Raw genomic sequence first — 20347 nt, 5'->3', positions numbered from 1 at the left:
ATCCTTCCTCCTACAACCTTGTGGTATTCAGTTATTATCAGTTCACAGAGACTCCCTATCCTTCCGCCTACAACCTTGTTGTATTCAGTTATTATCAGTGAACTGCTGATAGCAGCACCGACGTAGCCATCACTGTTCCGTGGGATAGTTGTTTATGTTCTTGCTTTTTTAACTGTCTATCCACACATCCATATACTTTACCCTAACACACATCAGTAAACGCAGATAGAGGGTAATTTTCATCAAAATATAAACATATGCGAGGTACATCAATACAAAATGAATTTCGTTTCAACAACATGTAAACAGAAACGACAAATCCCTTTCACCTCCATAAGACATCTCAGTTAAAAACTGAGTGGATTGTACAATTGTAACTATATCTGGAGTTTATTTTTGCTGGACATTCCACAGAATTACTTCTGCACGACGCGGTCTGTGAACAATGGAGTCTGGGTAGTGGGCAAGTCCACAGTGTCTTTACAGTTCACCAATCCAGTGCACCGGTGAAATGTCCAGACGAAACAATAATGAGTCTTGGTATTCTCAAACAGTTGCTGTAGCGAATTAGTATAATACTGAACATATATATGGTTTTACCTTTCGGGAGATAGTCCACTAAGAGGATTCTTTGGAATCCCAAAAACCAAAGTCGTCATCTTGCCAGTTAATGGAAGAGACTTTCCTCGTTTTACAGATAAGACCTTCGGTTCTACTGCTTTGGCGCTTGTTTAGTCAATGGTTGACCCATCCAAGGTTACAAATCGTTTGGCAAAACCAGCTTGGTCTCATTCCACACAGGACAGATGATGAATCAATGGTCAGAGAACCATGGAACAAGACCTGTGTTAGACCTCGTTCATTTCTAGGAATGTTCTCAGGTCTGTGATTGGGGTGGCATTTGACTATGTGAGGTGAGGATACAAGTCCACCATCCATCTAATCATGCTTTTTACCAAGGTTTTCCTTGGTTGCGGCAGTTGGAAGGTCTTCCTGATCTGTAAGACGTATGATGTTCAGACACTTCTGTATCAACACCGGTCAACTGACAGACGTGGATATCCTTCACATTGACAAGGCCTCCCTGATCTGTAAGACGTATGATGTTCAGACACTTCTGTATCAACACCCGGTCAACTGACAGACGTGGATATCCTTCACATTGACAATTACTATTTATATCTATAGAGCCTATAGAATATTTGCTTGAAAGTGTGAAAGGATAGTTGGTACTACCAGTTGAAACCTCTGTGATACAATAGGTCGACTTTCATGCCAGAAGTGACAGAAGCATGCATGTGTGTTTGTGATGCCTTAAAGTATGGCGCGAAACGTTCTGAAATTCCATTTGTTCAAAAACAGAAATGCTTTTAAATGATTGACAGAACGTGAGCATGACTTTGGAAGACAGACTTGAAAGTAAGCGCTACAAATATTCAGTAAAGCGTTTTCGGCGCAGTTTATAATTGTTATTTGTAAAGGATCGCTTGTCGTACGGCAACCCTGTATTATGATTAACTGGTTTGTTTCACAAAGTAAATTACAAAACTTTGCAACTTTTTTCCATGGTATTTACACTACTCTACTTGAACAGAGTACATAACATCACCTATTTTGGACCTATGATATATACTTACTCTACGATTGGGCATAGGAACTTGAAAATTACAAGCTCTGACTTGTTTAAGTGGCATTTAGAAGCTGGTTTGATGAACAGGAACGATGTTTATGGGTAGACAATTTCTTTATTGCAGTGGTGTAGATGTTTCCGTGTAGATGAAGTAGAATAAGCTCTGACAAACCTTTCATCGTATAAACAAGTTAAGTACCTCTCAGTTTGTAAGAATGGTTTCACTTTTGTGCATTCGCTACGATACTCTGATTTAAGACTGAAAAACAAGCTACACGGGAGTGTCACCGTGGTTGGTAACACTGTACGGCATCTGGTGACTCCATGTCTGTCCAGCGGGGACCTCAACGGGTAAATAACCCGTGTCAGGCACAAGGCACCAATGCGAATATTTCGGGGTTTGTAAATATGTAGATTTTACATCCTCTTCCCAATATTAGCGTACACAGAAGAATGGCTAGACACATTTCATTATACAGCCACTTTAGAGAGTTGTATATAGCCTTCAATATATATAAAACTATCTATATATCTCTATAGATAAATGTCAATAACTAAATATAAAAATATATAGATGGTGCTGGGAGCTATAGAAAGACCTCAAACAGGGCACTTACATACCAGACACTGGGTTCTATAGACAGACTTCACTACTTGCAGATTCGGGGCGCTATAGACAGGCTTCACTACTTGCAGATTCGGGGCGCTATAGACAGACTGTACTACTTGCAGATTCGGGGCGCTATAGACAGACTTCACTACTTGCAGATTCGGGGCGCTACAGACAGACTTTACTACTTGCAGATTCGGGGCGCTATAGACTGACTTCACTACTTGCAGATTCGGGGCGCTATAGACAGACTTGACTACTTGCAGATTCGGGCGCTATAGACAGGCTACACTACTTGCAGATTCGGGGCGCTATAGACAGACTTCACTCACTTTGCAGATTCGGGGCGCTATAGACATAGACTTGACTACTTGCAGATTCAGGGCGCTATAGACAGACTTCACTACTTGCAGATTCAAGGCGCTATAGACAGACTTCACTACTTGCAGATTCAGGGCGCTATAGACAGACTTTACTACTCTGCAGATCTCGGGGCGCTATAGACAGACTTTACTACTTGCAGATTCAGGGCGCTATAGACAGACTTTACTACTTGCAGATTCAGGGCTTATAGACAGACTTTACTACTTGCAGATTCAGGGCGCTTATAGACAGACTTTACTACTTGCAGATTCGGGGCGCTATAGACAGACTTTACTACTTGCAGATTCAGGGCGCTATAGACAGACTTCACTACTTGCAGATTCAGGGCGCTATAGACAGACTTTACTACTTGCAGATTCGGGGCGCTATAGACAGACTTTACTACTTGCAGATTCAGGGCGCTATAGACAGACTTCACTACTTGCAGATTCGGGGCGCTATAGACAGACTTCACTACTTGCAGATTCAGGGCGCTATAGACAGACTTCACTACTTGCAGATTCAGGGCGCTATAGACAGACTTCACTACTTGCAGATTCGGGGCGCTATAGACAGGCTACACTACTTGCAGATTCAGGGCGCTATAGACAGACTTCCCTCACTACTTGCAGATTCAGGGCGCTATGGACAGACTTCACTACTTGCAGATTCAGGGCGCTATAGACAGACTTCACTACATGCAGATCTCAGGCGCTATAGACAGACTTCACTACATGCAGATTCAGGGCGCTATAGACAGACTTCACTACTTGTAGATTCGGGGCGCTATAGACAGACTTCACTACTTGCAGATTCGGGGCTATAGACAGACTTCACTTACTTGTAGATTCGGGGCGCTATAGACAGACTTCACTACACACAGATTCAGGGCGCTATAGACAGACTTCACTACATGCAGATTCAGGGCGCTATAGACAGACTTCACTACATGCAGATTCGGGGCGCTATAGACAGACTTCACTACTTGCAGATTCTGGGCGCTATAGGGCAGACTTCACTACTTGCAGATTCGGGCGCTATAGACAGACTTCACTACTTGCAGATTCGGGGCGCTATAGACAGACTTCACTACTTGCAGATTCGGGGCGCTATAGACAGACTTCACTACTTGCAGATTCGGGGCGCTATAGACAGACTTCACTACTTGCAGATTCGGGGCGCTATAGACAGACTTCACTACATGCAGATTCAGGGCGCTATAGACAGACTTCACTACTTGTAGATTCGGGGCGCTATAGAGACAGACTTCACTACATGCAGATTCAGGGCGCTATAGACAGACTTCACTACTTGCAGATTCGGGGCGCTATAGACAGACTTTACTACTTGCAGATTCGGGCGCTATAGACAGACTTCACTACTTGCAGATTCGGGGCGCTATAGACAGACTTCACTACTTGCAGATTCAGGGCGCTATAGACAGACTTCACTACTACTGCAGATTCAAGGCGCTATAGACAGACTTTCACTACATGCAGATTCAAGGGCGCTATAGACAGACTTTTACTACTTGCAGATTCGGGGCGCTATAGACAGACTTCACTACTTGCAGATTCAGGGCGCTATAGACAGACTTCACTACTTGCAGATTCGGGGCGCTATAGACAGACTTCACTACTTGCAGATTCAGGGCGCTATAGACAGACTTCACTACTTGCAGATTCAGGGGCTTATAGACAGACTTCCTTACTACTTGCAGATTCGAGGCGCTATAGACAGACTTCACTACATGCAGATTCAGGGCGCTATAGACAGACTTCTACTACTTGCAGATTCAGGGCGCTATAGACAGACTTCACTACTTGCAGATTCAGGGCGCTATAGACAGACTTCACTACTTGCAGATTCAGGGCGCTATAGACAGACTTCACTACTTGCAGATTCGGGGCGCTATAGACAGACTTCACTACATGCAGATTCCAGGGCGCTATAGACAGACTTCACTACTTGCAGATTCGGGCGCTATAGACAGACTTCCCTGCTACTTGCAGATTCAGGGCGCTATAGACAGACTTCACTACTTGCAGATTCGGGGCGCTATAGACAGACTTCACTACATGCAGATTCAGGGCGCTATAGACAGACTTCACTACTTGCAGATTCGGGGCGCTATAGACAGACTTCACTACTTGCAGATTCAGGGCGCTATAGACAGACTTCACTACTTGCAGATTCGGGGCGCTATAGACAGACTTCACTACTTGCAGATTCAGGGCGCTATAGACAGACTTCACTACTTGCAGATTCAGGGCGCTATAGACAGACTTCACTACTTGCAGATTCAGGGCGCTATAGACAGACTTCACTACTTGCAGATTCGGGGCGCTATAGACAGACTTCACTACATGCAGATTCAGGGCGCTATAGACAGACTTCACTACTTGTAGATTCGGGGCGCTATAGACAGACTTCACTACATGCAGATTCAGGGCGCTATAGACAGACTTCACTACTTGCAGATTCAGGGCGCTATAGACAGACTTCACTACATGCAGATTCAGGGCGCTATAGACAGACTTCACTACTTGCAGATTCAGGGCGCTATAGACAGACTTACTTGCAGATTCAGGGCGCTATAGACAGACTTCACTACTTGCAGATTCTGGGGCGCTATAGACAGACTTCACTACTTGCAGATTCGGGGCGCTATAGACAGACTTCACTACTTGCAGATTCAGGGCGCTATAGACAGACTTCACTACTTGCAGATTCAGGGCGCTATAGACAGACTTCACTACTTGCAGATTCAGGGCGCTATAGACAGACTTTACTACTTGCAGATTCAGGGCGCTATAGACAGACTTCACTACTTGCAGATTCAGGGCGCTATAGACAGACTTCACTACTTGCAGATTCAGGGCGCTATAGACAGACTTCACTACTTGCAGATTCAGGGCGCTATAGACAGACTTCACTACTTGCAGATTCAGGGCGCTATAGACAGACTTCACTACTTGCAGATTCAGGGCGCTATAGACAGACTTCACTACTTGCAGATTCGAGGCGCTATAGACAGACTTCACTACTTGCAGATTCAGGGCGCTATAGACAGACTTCGCTACTTGCAGATTCAGGGGCGCTATAGACAGACTTCACTACTTGCAGATTCGGGGCGCTATAGACAGGCTTCACTACTTGCAGATTCGGGGCGCTAGGCGCTGACAGACTTAAATAGATTAGTGTGTGAGTGGGTATGGTTTCATGCCGCTTTTAGCAATATTCCAGCAACATCACGGCAGCAATAGGCTTCACACATTGTACCCATGCAGGGAATGGAACTAGGGTTTACAGCGGATGCTTCAACCATAAGGCTACCCTGCTGCCCCTACAATATATTACAGACGAGGGGCACTTTACAAAGACTTAAATGCATACGACACAGGGTACTATAGACAGATTCATTACATACATTAAATTAACGACTAGACCTGTACACTGAAGATATCATCACGGAATACTAGAGTCAGTCACTACTGACAGACTTCGACACGTGAATGATAGACATGACGGGCTCGCGACATCATCAGCTACACCAGGAAGTTGGGAGTCAGTACCTCGGGGACCAGATCTTCCGTTCAGTGTGTTACAGGGTGTAAACAACATAAAGCCTGCAGATCGTGTAACATTTAATAGTTGATTTATTTATTTGTCACCGGAAATCACCAAACAGCTTATCATCACTGTATAACTTGGGGGAGAATAGTGTAATATGGTTTGGTGCATCTATGTGTAAAGATAATTACGTATTTTCTATCAGCATCACAAAGCACATATTTACCCTCCTGTGTCATCAGGTTAGCAATACTGTAGGGGGACATTAAACTTTAACTAGATCGGTAATGACTGTCATGTCGCGATAAAATTCTTAAGAGGTCCAATTTTATCATAAGAAAAGGGGTGAAAATGGTATATGCTGCTAGGTACATAACTGCTAAGCCTTCACAAAACTCAGATTTGCAGAAAAAAATTCAGAGAGCGCTACTCTGTTGTTTTTTAATTCGAGGGAGTAACATGACACGTTTTCCTTGAAAAACGTAAGTGAAAAAGTTATCTTCGCTGTAATTCATTTCAGTATTGACAAAAAATATCATTTAAACTCACGTTCACGGGCCTGAGAGAGTCTGGGATGGAGGATGGAGGGTGTCGGGGTGGGGGTGGAAGAGTGCGTGTGTACGCTGTTGGGAGGGGCAGGGTGGGAGCGATGGACAAAATATACGTGGATTGTTATTAAAACTCTAGTCCATATTCGTAAAGCCATTTCCCTTAATAATTACGACATTACAAACCTGTATGTACGTATACTTTAGTAATCGTGTCAATGTATAGCAGACAGTACAGCTGTTTTATAGCTGTTTGTACGGTGAGTTTTAACCGTGAGAGACACGAGTCTGTTCAATGGCTCAGAGTACATTACAGGTCTTCGAGTGCCGCACTTGAGCGACCCTACAACCATAAATGAACTCTCCCAAGTCTGTGTGCGGATGGGTTTATTGAGAAGGGTATAGGTAGCACAGCAACACGCGCCATTCTCTCCCCGCGGTATCACGTTTCGCCCTGCGTGTGGAAGAGGAACTCCATGTTGCCAACTTTCGCCAACTTTCGCCAACTTTACACTGTTTTGAAATGACGGTCCAGTTCTAACACAATGTCGGAGTCGGTCGACTTGGAGGTACCTCCGTCCCCGGGGCTTCCACCCTCGTCCCCCAGGGCCGGTAAAACAGGGGGTAGCATTGTGCGGAAGAGAAGCGTCCGGGTAAGTATATAGTATAGATGTAAACACGACTGCCTGCCTGGATGGGAGTGTGTGCATTCTTTAACTGTTTCTGTTAACTAAACACGACCTTTAAAACATTTCTTACTCCACCAGGCGATGTGGAAGTATACATCTGCTTGAACAACGTAATGTAACCTAGAGAATCAGAACATAGCTACGGCGAATGACGTAATTGAACATGCTACTCAAATTTCACATCCCAATGCTTCAATGCTATATCCAGGTGGTAGCTCATAACAGTGTTTATGTAAACAAGATACCAGGCCAGCTCTGTGGTATAATTCATTAAATACACATTTAGACAGTGTAAAACCTTCTACTGTATATGGACAGTTATATCGACTGGAGCCTCTTAATAATATTATACTTCAGCTGTAAACATTCACAAATTTTGTGACACAGTCCCCTTTTGCGTAGGTTATCGGTTAGTAAGTTGACACGAACGTGTACAATAATTTTACCTTTAGAGCCACGTACCTGTAATCTAGCGTCTCGTGTAAGGCAAGTATTTACAAAACTTTGTTCAGTTTTAACTTCCGTGACGCATACCCTCACATAATCAGACCCAGCAATCCCGGGAACAACAACAGAGTTGAAGGATTTGCTGATGTTATTGATATTAAACCCGCGACCTGTTCAGTAACAGTTTATATTTCGACGGCCTGGCTGTGCGTTCTATCGCCTTGGGTCAGTTCACAGGGTAATGGTGTAATTAAGACCATCGTTCACACGAGCTGGCCTTTCGTACTCGGGCCCAGGGCAATTAGTGCTTGTAAACATGAGGAATATGTTTTTCACTGTTACGTACTATTTGTGCATTTAGAAAACCTGTGATCCTAGTTAATGTTACGTTGACTTTTCAGCACATTTAGCGTTTGAAGCTGTAATATACCAGTTATCTTAATATCTGTAACTTAAGAACGTTCAATATTTCTTATGAACGGACGTTCCGACATTTTAAGTAACTGATGTGGGAATGGATAGTGTAGAACTTTGTGTTGCTATGCGACAAGACAACACAGCTGACCAAGTGAATTTGTGTATTTTTATAACCTTTGGGGGGTAGTTACATTTAACGACGAACGCGTTAAACAGTAAACTTACTTTAACTACCAGATGTTGTCAATATATTGAACAAACTTTATGGGTAACAACTTCTCGAATAAAAGAAGTTTATAAAAATAAAGTTTTTTCTATGTTGTACTTCCCAACTTCTAAAATGCCTCTCAAAGAAGTTGTCAGTATGCGGGTTTCAAGGTCAAGTGTATGCACTTATTGGACATGTCCCGTTTCACTACTCTGTAATTGTGAAAACATTCAACACAATGTTTGGTCAGTTGAACGTTGTGGTTGCTATTCCGAATAATGGTCGGTCAGTTGAACATGACGGTATATTTTTCTAGTGGTGACTGGTTAGTTGACCACAAAGGTCTATAATATTATATTCCAAGAGGCAATTAGTAAATTTTTGGTGGTAGTGTGTATATCCTGTGTGGGGACGATCTGACCACCCTATCCCGTTAGTCGGCTCTTACGACAAGCATGGGTTGCTGAAAATCTTCAGGGGTCTGAAAAAGACGGCTTAGCTTTGCATTGAAGGTACTACGAATTGACGCTATCCATAGTTTTCAGTGGGTGTGCGAGTGAGGCAACGTACAGTACAACCAGAAATTATTGAGAATTTAAAGATTGTAATTTTTTATAAATGTTTCACTCATTACTCACGTAGTAAATGTGAATATTAGCAGAACATAACTCCAGATTCAAAGACAGGTGTACAGTTAGTATTTTGTCAAGTCACCATGGGCAGCAATGCAGGCTTCAATGCGGCGGGGCATACTACTGATCAAAGAAGTTAGAAAGTCGTGGTCTATGCTGTCCCAATATCGGACCACCTCTTCTTTCATTTCAGCAATATTTGCCAGATTTTTCTTATTGACACTTTCCTTCATAAGTCCCCAAACATTTTCTATTGGATTTAGGACAGGGCTATTGCTTGGCCAATCTAATAATGTCATATTTTGGGTCCGAAACCAGGCCTGTGAATGCTTTGAACGATGTTTTGGGTCGTTGTCCTGCTGGAAAATCCAAACATTTCAATAGAACACGTGAGCAGATGGAAGTAAATGTCCCTCGAGAATACCTGTGTACCGCTCACTGTTCATATACCCTTCAAATACACAGAGGGGCGTTGCCCCTAACACAGATATGCCACCCCACACGTTAAATTTCGGACTGTACTTTGGGCGCTGATACAAAGGTTTTTCATGTTTGTTTGGCCCAGAATTTCAGTGTATTAGGAAACAGCCACACAGAACTTTCATCTGAGAAAATCACATTGTCCCAGTTAAAATTTCTATGCTGTAAGCACCAGTTCAACCTTCGCTCCTTTTGTTCAAGTTTCATGATCGGTGATGGAATCCCTCGACTTTTCTGCCAACCCATTGCATGCAGCTCAGTTCTAATTGTCTCCTAACAGACAGCCACAGTTCCTCTATCAATCATATCCTGCCTTAAGTTTTCTAAACTCCTTCGTTTGTTTTTAGAAACAAGAATACCAAGCCGCCTCCTGTCACCGACAGTCAATTTTCTGGGCCTACCTGCGCCTCCCTGGTGCTCAGTGCCATATCCATTTGCAATATTTTTCAAAACACGATAAACAGGGGAAAAAGGGATGCCTGTTCTACTTGAAATCACTTTAGCTGATCTGATGTTCTTGTTATAATACTCTAAAATCAACTTCCTCTTCTCTAAATCATCCATACTGAGGATCACTCAAAATGTCGTCTGCTAGCAAGTAAACAAAGAGGGATAACTCTTCACAAACTGATGAAAAAAGATTAACGGAGTTGTCTCTCTTGAATAAAACCACGCACTTGATAGCTGGTCAAGGTTGTTTATACTAGAAATCCAATTAAACATATTCCTAAAATTCTCAATAATTTCTGGTCATACTATACAGGTCATTCTGTGTGTCAGTGTATGACTGAGGTACCTGCCTTGTTTCAGAGGTGCATCTCTACGGGGAAGGAGGAGGCCATCCCACTGACGTACGGCCGTAACAGGGAGGAGTACGACAAGATTGTGGAGAGGGTGATGTCTGACAAGGCTGTCCAGGCCGCCGCCGAGAGTCTCCAGGAACGCTGGAGGATGATCATGATTATGTACGAGGACTGCATGAAGATGGTTGACGACTGGGATGAGCGGCAGGTGAAGAAGGCGGAAGCCATCGATATGTTTCAGCTGTTGATCGCTGTAATGATGGCCGTGTCGGGTCTCATACCCGTCATGTGTTGTGTCTATAAGTGGGGATGATAAGAAGCATCACGGGACTTACTGTTAAAGGTTGTCTTTCGACGTTCCCCAGGAACGAGGATATGGTTAACACTGGTTTTGATGTAGGCGCGGCAGACGACAATGGTTCAGTCCAATGACTGAAGGAAACCTTCCAGTCGTCTGCGCCTGTAAACGCTCAGGAAAATGTTAATTCTCGCTGACGCACGAGTGTGGTAGTGAAAAATATGTTCAGGTGTAGCTTGCACGGCTATCAGTGTACCGGTTTCCGAAACCAGACGCAGTTAGCTTGTAACAGTGTGCTAGATGCAGGACACTATATGGAAAACACTAGTTGCAGGTGACGCACGTTTGTCGCGGTTGGTCTGTAATGGCCGTCTCTCCATGGATGCCGTAGCACCACAAGAGAGTTGAACGCTGAATATACGTCCATCTGACTATATCACCAGAGTACAGTATGGGCATTGCACACTGAGGGGAATCAAACCTGTGTGTTCGGCTTGACAAGCAAACACTTCCATCACAAGCCTACTCCGCCACCCCACAGTGAACACTGCAAAACTTCAGTGGTGAGCGTACCTGGTGATGGTAGACGGGTAATAATATCACGCCATTAAGTAAATAAATATATAAACCAAAATCCACGTGGTTGCTCTCGTAGAATCAAGAAACTATATGTTTAGTGAATTCGTGTTCAAATTATTTGTGTGACATACTTGTCACGGAGAGTTAGCCGACCTGACGGGCCTGTCACACCAAGTGCCACCGTATCAGTAAATAATGGTAGACGTGTAACGGCCCTACCTACCTTAACTTGGAGCAGCGCTATTGTCCTTGCACAACTCCGTAGTTGACAGTGCATGGTGAGTATACTGGGCTTTAACAGCTTCCAGTCGCTTACAATCCAGTCACTGCAGGTGTGGTTGTTTGCCAGTAGAGCAGAGTGCCATCGAACTGGGATTCGAACCCACAACTAGTGGCACTGGCCAAAATATGGCCGACGTGTGGCTACTCCGAACTCATGTATAACCGAAACTATACATACATGCCATCTCTGGAGATGTCACAGCAGGTGACTGAACATCTACACTGGACAACTGCCGACAAGGTATGCATACGTCATAGTGACATGGTCACTTTCAGACAACACTAAAGAGGCTACCTGTATATTTGTCATCAGTTGACCATTGACAGATCACAACCTATTCATGTATACAAGAATCAGTGAATGAGGTCAGTCACACTGATAGGTGACTATATACATACACCACCTTAATGGATGACGTCACAGGCAGTCCAGCACGTGACTTAATACACACAAACCGTCAGTGGACAACCTCACAGGCAGTCCAGCACGTGACTTAATACATACAAACCATCAGCGGATGACCTCACAGGCAGTCCAGCACGTGACTTAATACATACAAACCGTCAGTGGACAACCTCACAGGCAGTCCAGCACGTGACTTAATACATACAAACCATCAGCGGATGACCTCACAGGCAGTCCAGCACGTGACTTAATACATACAAACCATCAGCGGATGACCTCACAGACCAATAGCTGATGGAAGCAGCTGGAGGAGTCAGTCAAGGGTTAGCATGAATATATTTATACGAGTACACAGGCCAACAGGTGACTACATAGATACACGAGGCAATCGTGGATGAGTCACAGTTGGTCAACAGGTGACTAAATATGTACACACCAATGGTGGATGAAGTCACAGTTGGACAACAGGTGACTAAATATGTACACACCAATGGTGGATGAGTTCACAGTTGGTCAACAGGTGACTAAATATGTACACACCAATGGTGGATGAAGTCACAGTTGGTGGATGAAGTCACAGTTGGACAACAGGTGACTAAATATGTACACACCAATGGTGGATGAAGTCACAGTTGGACAACAGGTGACTAAATATGTACACACCAATCGTGGATGAAGTCACAGTTGGACAACAGGTGACTAAATATGTACACACCAATCGGTGGATAAAGTCTACAGCAGGTGACTAAATATGTACACACCAATGGTGGATGAAGTCACAGTTGGACAACAGGTGACTAAATATGTACACACCAATGGTGGATGAAGTCACAGTTGGACAACAGGTGACTAAATATGTACACACCAATGGTGGATGAAGTCACAGTTGGACAACAGGTGACTAAATATGTACACACCAATGGTGGATGGATGAAGTCACAGTTGGACAACAGGTGACTAAATATGTACACACCACACCAATGGTGGATGAAGGTGACTAAATATGTCACAGTTGGACAACAGGTGACTAAATATGTACACACCAATGGTGGATGAAGTCACAGTTGGACAACAGGTGACTAAATATGTACACACCAATGGTGGATGAAGTCACAGTTGGACAACAGGTGACTAAATATGTACACACCAATGATGGATGAAGTCACAGTTTGACAACAGGTGACTAAATATACACATGCCAATATATACCGGTACGCCAATAGTCACACAAACTGTACAAACAATTACACAAACTGTACAAAAAAAATAAATATTTTATTCCCGATCACTCCTTGAGATATTGACTATACACAACCCTTTAATACATCAACATGTTACACCCTCGGCTTGAGCAAAGCTAAGACATTATATTCCACAGCCCAGCGAGAACATAAAACAATAAGGTCTTTTGTGTGTAGTTTCTGGACGATACCACCTTCCTGTATAATCACCCCTTTCATACACCGAAAATTAAACTTGTAATAAAAACACAAGGACATTACAGTGAAATGTGTTAGAGTCATCTCATATTTGGGGTGACATATAGCTCTAAATCAAATCTCTAGACTTGCCACATATTCTAGACTTGCATGGGTCAATGGTTAATTAACATTCTGGTGCAAGTGATTACAACATGCTGACTCCCAGTGTTCAAATGTTTTGATAACTCCATTAAATGAGTGAGTGAGTTTAGTTTCACACCACACTCAGCAATATTCCAGCTATATGGCGGCGGTCTGTAAATAATCAAATCTGGACCAGACAATCCTGTGACCAACAACATTACCACCCGATCCCATTAGTCACCTCTTATGACAAGCATGGGTTACTGAAGATCAGTTCTAACCCGGATCTTCACAGGTAGATAACTCCATCGCTGTGACCCAGATACACATACTGTATAGTCACCACAGGTCCGTCTCCCAACACGAGGGCAAGTTACATAAATCAACACCTGAAACCATCCCTTCAATGGCTACAGAACATCAAGAATATTCTATCTGGGCTCACACAAAGAGTTAGCTCCCTTGGAAGACTTGGTCTTGCTGTAACATAGGCAAACTGTTAACACTACCACCAAGCATATATTTCTCATCACACTTGATACCTTGTAAGTGGCAAAGTTTGGATATACTCATGGACATAATAAAGGGAACAGGTATAAAAGCAGCATGTGTTGACCTCTTGTATGTAGCAGGTGAACAGAGTTTCTCGAACAATTACCACTGGGAGCACATTACAGTGCATTGTGTAAACACTGTCTTACTTTGCAATATAAAACATTGTCATACAAAAAATATAAAAAAACCAATTCTCTAATACTTATGGATCCCAAAATTCCAAGGAGTGAGTGAGTATGGTTTAATGCCGCTTTCTGCAAAATTCCAGCAATATCAACAGAAATGGCCTTCACACATTGTACCCATGTCAGGAATCAAACTCGGGCCTTTAGCGAGACGAGCGGAGGCATTAACCATTAGGCTACCCCACTGCCCCTTGAACTAAGGAAGTTTCTACACTTGATTCACAGCTGGAGTTTTCTTCACACAGGTTGTTGAAGACTACAACAGTATAGTAACAATCTATGTCTACCCCAGTATTATCCCTGATATGCATCAGCTCATGTTTCCTCTAAACACACTACATTAAACATACCAACAAGATCAAACAAACATCAAACTAAGAAACCCACATTTTGAAAATAAAATTTGAAATTAACTTTAATTTATTAGTTTAGAGATAAAGCGTCTAGTTTTTATTGCTTTTGCACAAAATATCCAAAGACTTACTCACCCAACCAGAGGCCCAGATAAGCTGCATATCCGGGTAAAATACGCCATAGAACATTTCCAATTACGCATTGAAAAATAATTGTTGCGTACCAATTACGCATTTAAAATGTTAGATACGCAAAAAGTTTAAAACAAATGCGCACTGAATATATTTATAAAAATCGCTTGCGTAATGAAGAAGACATCGATTGCTATCAAGTTGTAGCTTACTGTTAGTATAGGACAAGTGTTGTACTGTCGGTATAGGATGAGTGATTTTTTATGAAATCATTTCCATTATATTTAAGTTGGTTTTGATTAGGTATGACATAAGGCAGAACATACCTGCTTAGTAAACTTACTCAATATACTTAGATGAGTAAAATCACAGAAATACGCACATATTTGAAAGCAGTGGGTAACGGAAAATGAAATACCCACTCAACATTCATAATACCCACTCCAAAAAAAAATACAGTGGGTACAGTACCCACATGAGCTAAATCTTATCTGGAGCTCTGACCCAACAAAATTGGAAGTCTCCATAGGGGCTATATACTATACGCCAAGATGTCCAGTCTTAAAGCGTGACATTCACGAGGCCAGCGTGTGGAGTATCAACAAGTGTGTGAGTTGTGAGTCGGATGTTGGCGACATTACCATGAACCACAACAATCAGGGGCATTCAATGAACAGTGCATCATAAAATCTGGAATATTAAAATGCTGAGTACATATGAATATACAAGCATATCAAAAACAACGTTTCGAAACAGCAATAAATACTTTACCACCATGAAAGCACATATTATTATTATGACAAAATCAAAGACGCAGTAATAAATGTTGACCTCACAGACAATTCAATACAAATGTCATGTACATGTTTGAAACGCCAGGACAGGACGGAAAATCAATAAATGCTGAATCATCATAGTTCTACTTTTAGTTTTAACAGAAAACATGAGTCTGACCCTGGGAACCTCTGGTCAACTGGTCACTTTTCTATGTTTGAGTGAGTGAGTGAGTGAATTTAGTTTTACACTGCTTTTAGCAATATTCCATCAGTATCAGGGCAGGGGACACCAGAAACGAGCTTCACACATTGTGCCCATGTCGGGAATCGAACACAGGTCTTCAGCATGACGAGCCAACGCCTTAACCGCTAGGCTACCCCACCGCCCTTTCTATGTTTGATATTGTTTCATTATATGAATAACTCATCTCAGTATCCACTTTTATTGCACTCCATATATTCAGGGAAACGAATAAAGGAACACACAAGAGCGCAGTGTCCCTATACTCTTTTCCAGGTTTCTTGTCATGCTTTATAGTTTTCGCTGGGGATGAAAATCTGGAAATAGATAAAGAAACGCTTTGTACTTTCAGGTTTTCCCTTATTTCGTTTCCATGAGTATATGAATAGCACATCTAAGAATAGTCTTGTTGTGTTATTCATGTGAACAGCACATCTAACTATCGACTTATTGTGTTATTCACGTGAATAGTTCATCTGTGTGTTTTTGTTTGTACTGTATCTGAATACCAAGATATTTTTATGGATTAAACTTCTTTTTAATTTCCCTCACGACGTTTTGAGACCATTCCAGGTCCCTTCATCAGGTGAACTGACAGTTAGGGCTGACGTCATCACTATGACGTATAACTGAGTTCAAGTCCTAACTGTCAGTTCACCTGATGAAGGGACCTGGAATGGTCTCAAACGTCGTGAGGGAAATTAAAAAGAAGTTTAATCCATAAAAATATCTTGGACATCAATGTACAACTTCTAAATGCCACTGAAAGACATGTATCTGATTAGGTTTTGATAATTATACATTCATGTATGTTTGCAGCTAATATGAAATACCTAAGCTCATGACTACATTTCCCTGGCCAATGAGAGACAGTTTCAGTTGTGCCGAAGTCGAGAGTATGCTAGGATCAGCTATATAACCAGTAAAGCGGAAACAAACCAAAAATATGTCGCCCCAACCCCGAAATGTCACACTTCATTACAAATAGGTTTTAAATATATAATGTGTTCTGGAAAACATGCTGGACAATGTACAGTTGTAATTAAGCTCCTGTGTAATTTGGAGCCATTTCTTTCAAGGGCCAATTTATATATCCTGTATATATTGACTGTGAAACAAGTGGGCATTTGTCGGGGATTTTATGAACGCTTTTCACAATTAACACACTGGCTCTGGTGCTAGTAATACTGAACATGTATACTAAATATGTTCTGTGTAACATTGAAATATATACAAAGCTGGAGTATGTAGAAGACAACCGGAGCAAGATTGGTGCCACATGCATGGGGAATTAAAGCCAGGTGTTGGAGATGTGAAGTGAATTAACCCCCTTTACTACAACTACAGTTGCCAGGCTACTGAGGAAACAATCACACATAAATCATGTAGCACAGTCCTCTGACATGGAGTCTTTCTGAATTTCATATGACAATGGAGCTTGTTCTGCTGTTAGACAATTAAAAAAGGTGTGTGTAATTATAACAACGATAACAAGCACACCACCATCACTAAATCGGGAGACTTTGTTGTCAAAAATGTACTTTACAGAACTAAATAAGAACCCCCCAGAAATTCCTTTTCACATCAGTCAACACAAATGCAATAAGTAGACAATAATTACCATTCAATTGACACATCATCATCATCATCAATTCCACATCATCATCAAACCTGAGAAAATATTGTACTGTAAAATACCACTTATTACACACAGCTCAGATTCCATACACATTCCACACAAATGCTGTCATCAGGCAAATTAGCAACAACTGTTTCGGAGGTCTTTGAACATGCTACTTTCCTATTTACTGCTATAATGTAACACTATGCGTTACAGCCTCTTCCTCCATGTTCCTCCTGTTACCAGAGAAATACAAGGCAACTTTAAAACAGTATAAAATTAGACATGAAAGTAAGATCATGAACATGATGAACTGACACATTTCTAATTCCAATTTGGAGTTTTTTCCGACAATTGTTGCAGACTTGGGGTGGAATATTATCCGGAGACTAGAGAAATTCCTGTGCCTAACCCGAACAGCTTGTGAACCCATGTTGTAGAACTGACAACTAATTATGCATGGTTCCCCACATTCACATGTCATGATCATATACAAGCAGAGTTCAGTCAAATGTAATGAACACATTAAAAACAAATATACAAAACAAAATGAGTATAACATATGAGAATGATTACACAATGGTAACCATACAAATTCTTCTATTTAATTGTAAATGAATAACTTTGATCATGTTTATAATTAAAGGTACAAGATGGGAGAAGCCTCCAGTTCCAAGTGATAGTGGAACAATGATGTCAAAATGCAACACATACTAGTATGCCCTGGACATACTGGAGTGTCAGATTGAGATATAACACAGTAAGAGTGATCATGATGCACAATGCACTTAGACAGCTCGATATTACCAGTATACACATATGCATTAATAAAATAATATGCTTTACAAATGACACATGCTGCAATAGTTTCTGTATGTTCTTCTGTTCTGACCTTATGTCCTCAGATGGAAGCCTCGGCCAATGTATAGAGATACACCAATCTGTACACAACTGTAAACCCTTCAGGAAGCATGTCATGGAACTAGATGTGATCAGTATTAACTGCAGTTAAACAGATCTCTTAACACAATCACTGTGTTGACAAAATATTTCTCAAAATACAAAAACATCTGACCATAGAACGATAGTTGTCTTGAAAATCTTATTCAAATTTGTGGCATCAAACATAAATTTCATAAAATGAACTTAAACCACAGATCGTAAATGGTCCGCAAGTTATAACTTGCACCAAATATGTAATCTTCAGCAATGACTAAAATGCTGGATTTGACATGGGGGCGATATACAATGAGACTGCAATCCCTCCACCATACCGAATATGACAGCAAGAATGAAGTATCTAACACTGGCTCCCACAGTATTGATAATAAATTGTGAACAACAAAATAAATGGCACGCTGTGACTTTCTAGCACTGGCGGAAGCATCAGGATTCATGGTATTATGAAGTTGAAAGATAAAACCTTTTTTTACGGAATGCAAGATATTCAATTGGTCTTGTGGTTGCAGAAGGCAAAAGGACACCAATGAAAAACCTCTAACAGTACAAGACAACTTATAACTTAAAAACAATATATGGCAAGAATTATAAATATGTGGAATATTAAATGTACATCTTTAACACATGATTAAGATTCCTGTCCAAAGAGGAGGTGGAGTTGTCCATCACAAACATCACATTCTGACCAGTGGGTTAACCAATACTGCAGACTAGTACTGAAGACTCACACACATTTCAACATTTTTACTGATCAGGGGACCCAGACGTACAACATTTTCCAACTCCACATGTCAGTTTATTGCGGGAGTAGAAACAAACATGACTTTTTGATGATAAACACAACAAATAGGGGGAAACATTCCAAATTTGAATGTTTTCTAAGTTCTTTGAACATACCTGGAAAAGTATTAATTTAGTTCTCCATTTCTAACTTTCTGAATCAGCAATTAGAGAGCAGGTTTAATCCAAGATTGGTCTACAACTAGCATGAGACAACACTACAGTCCGTTTGGCTCAAAAGCTGACCGATGAATTGCAATCTAACTCGAAAACTAATAAACAGAACATACTCAATGAAACGCTGATCATAATCAAAACATCATACCAACTCTGTGAGGTTTTTTGCAGAATTTTTGTCCTAAAAATATAAAAGTTGTTTAACAAACTATCATTAAAATATTGACACAGTTCACTGTTTGTTACGAGGGAGGAGTGCAGAGAAAGGGACAGCCAGCCAAAAATTCTGCAAAAACCTCACAGAGTTGGTATGATGTTTTGATTATGATCAGCGTTTCATTGAGTATTTTATGTTTATTAGTTTTCGAGTTAGATTGCAATTCATCGGTCCGCTTTTGAGCCAAACGGACTATAGATTGAAGGTCTACAATGACAGCTGAAATGTATCCACAACAGCTGTCTTCCACCCAGGTTCTGATCATGTTCAGTTTTAAGTTTCAAGAAGGTCAATTAGTGATTACATTCCATACTATGAGTCTGACTGCAGGAGACACCAGAAAGGGTCTTCACACATTACACCAATGCAGGGGAATGGAACCCAGGTCTTCAATATGTGACAAACGAACACTTTAACCACTAGGCTATCCCCACCACCCCATGAAAAGACTTAGTATATTCATTACTAATGAGGATTTCATTCTGATGATTGTTGGAGGCCCCCATCTCCAGGATGCCCTATAACATGGGAGTGAGCATTAACTATCACACTCTACAAAGTCTTGTTTTGATGGTTAAAAGTGCAGAACTATTCTATCAGAACATCTAACTGGTCACGTGTCGATGATAACATGTCCATTTTGTACAAAGGCTGAATTAATTGGTTTACTAGTGTGTCCTTGACATAGTTTCCAAATCCTCTTCAAACGAACATAAACCATTCCCGGCCACATGTACGCAAAACTCAATCTTGGATCTGCTTTTGTCCACGCCAACAACAAACCAAACATTTGAAGGTATGGCGGCAGAAGGAAAACAAG

The 20347-nt window shown here is 41.5% G+C and overlaps 1 protein-coding gene and 3 long non-coding RNA genes across 4 annotated transcripts; 2 read left to right on the top strand and 2 right to left on the bottom strand.

The window, feature by feature from the left end:
- Positions 1-3213: 3213 nt before the first annotated feature.
- LOC124279386 lies at positions 3214-18517 on the bottom strand. The gene is made up of 3 exons (XR_006899355.1): positions 17276-18517; positions 7799-7804; positions 3214-3225 (listed from the first exon to the last, which is right to left on the bottom strand). It is a non-coding gene; the product is annotated as an uncharacterized LOC124279386 (long non-coding RNA).
- Positions 7127-11332, top strand: LOC124279385. Its single transcript, XM_046715204.1, has 2 exons — positions 7127-7377; positions 10408-11332. Exons 1-2 carry the CDS (start codon positions 7270-7272, stop codon positions 10711-10713), a joined length of 414 nt encoding a protein of 137 aa, XP_046571160.1. The 5' UTR covers positions 7127-7269; the 3' UTR covers positions 10714-11332.
- Positions 12545-13109, top strand: LOC124279388. The gene is made up of 3 exons (XR_006899357.1): positions 12545-12660; positions 12707-12810; positions 12989-13109. It is a non-coding gene; the product is annotated as an uncharacterized LOC124279388 (long non-coding RNA).
- On the bottom strand, positions 15515-16286 carry LOC124279387. Its single transcript, XR_006899356.1, has 2 exons — positions 16220-16286; positions 15515-16177 (listed from the first exon to the last, which is right to left on the bottom strand). It is a non-coding gene; the product is annotated as an uncharacterized LOC124279387 (long non-coding RNA).
- Positions 18518-20347: the final 1830 nt, after the last annotated feature.

This window comes from Haliotis rubra, unplaced genomic scaffold, assembly GCF_003918875.1.
Source record: "Haliotis rubra isolate DU_JTF1 unplaced genomic scaffold, ASM391887v1 Scf25, whole genome shotgun sequence".
NCBI lineage: Eukaryota > Metazoa > Mollusca > Gastropoda > Lepetellida > Haliotidae > Haliotis > Haliotis rubra.
This window is presented reverse-complemented; position numbering and strand designations above follow the sequence as displayed.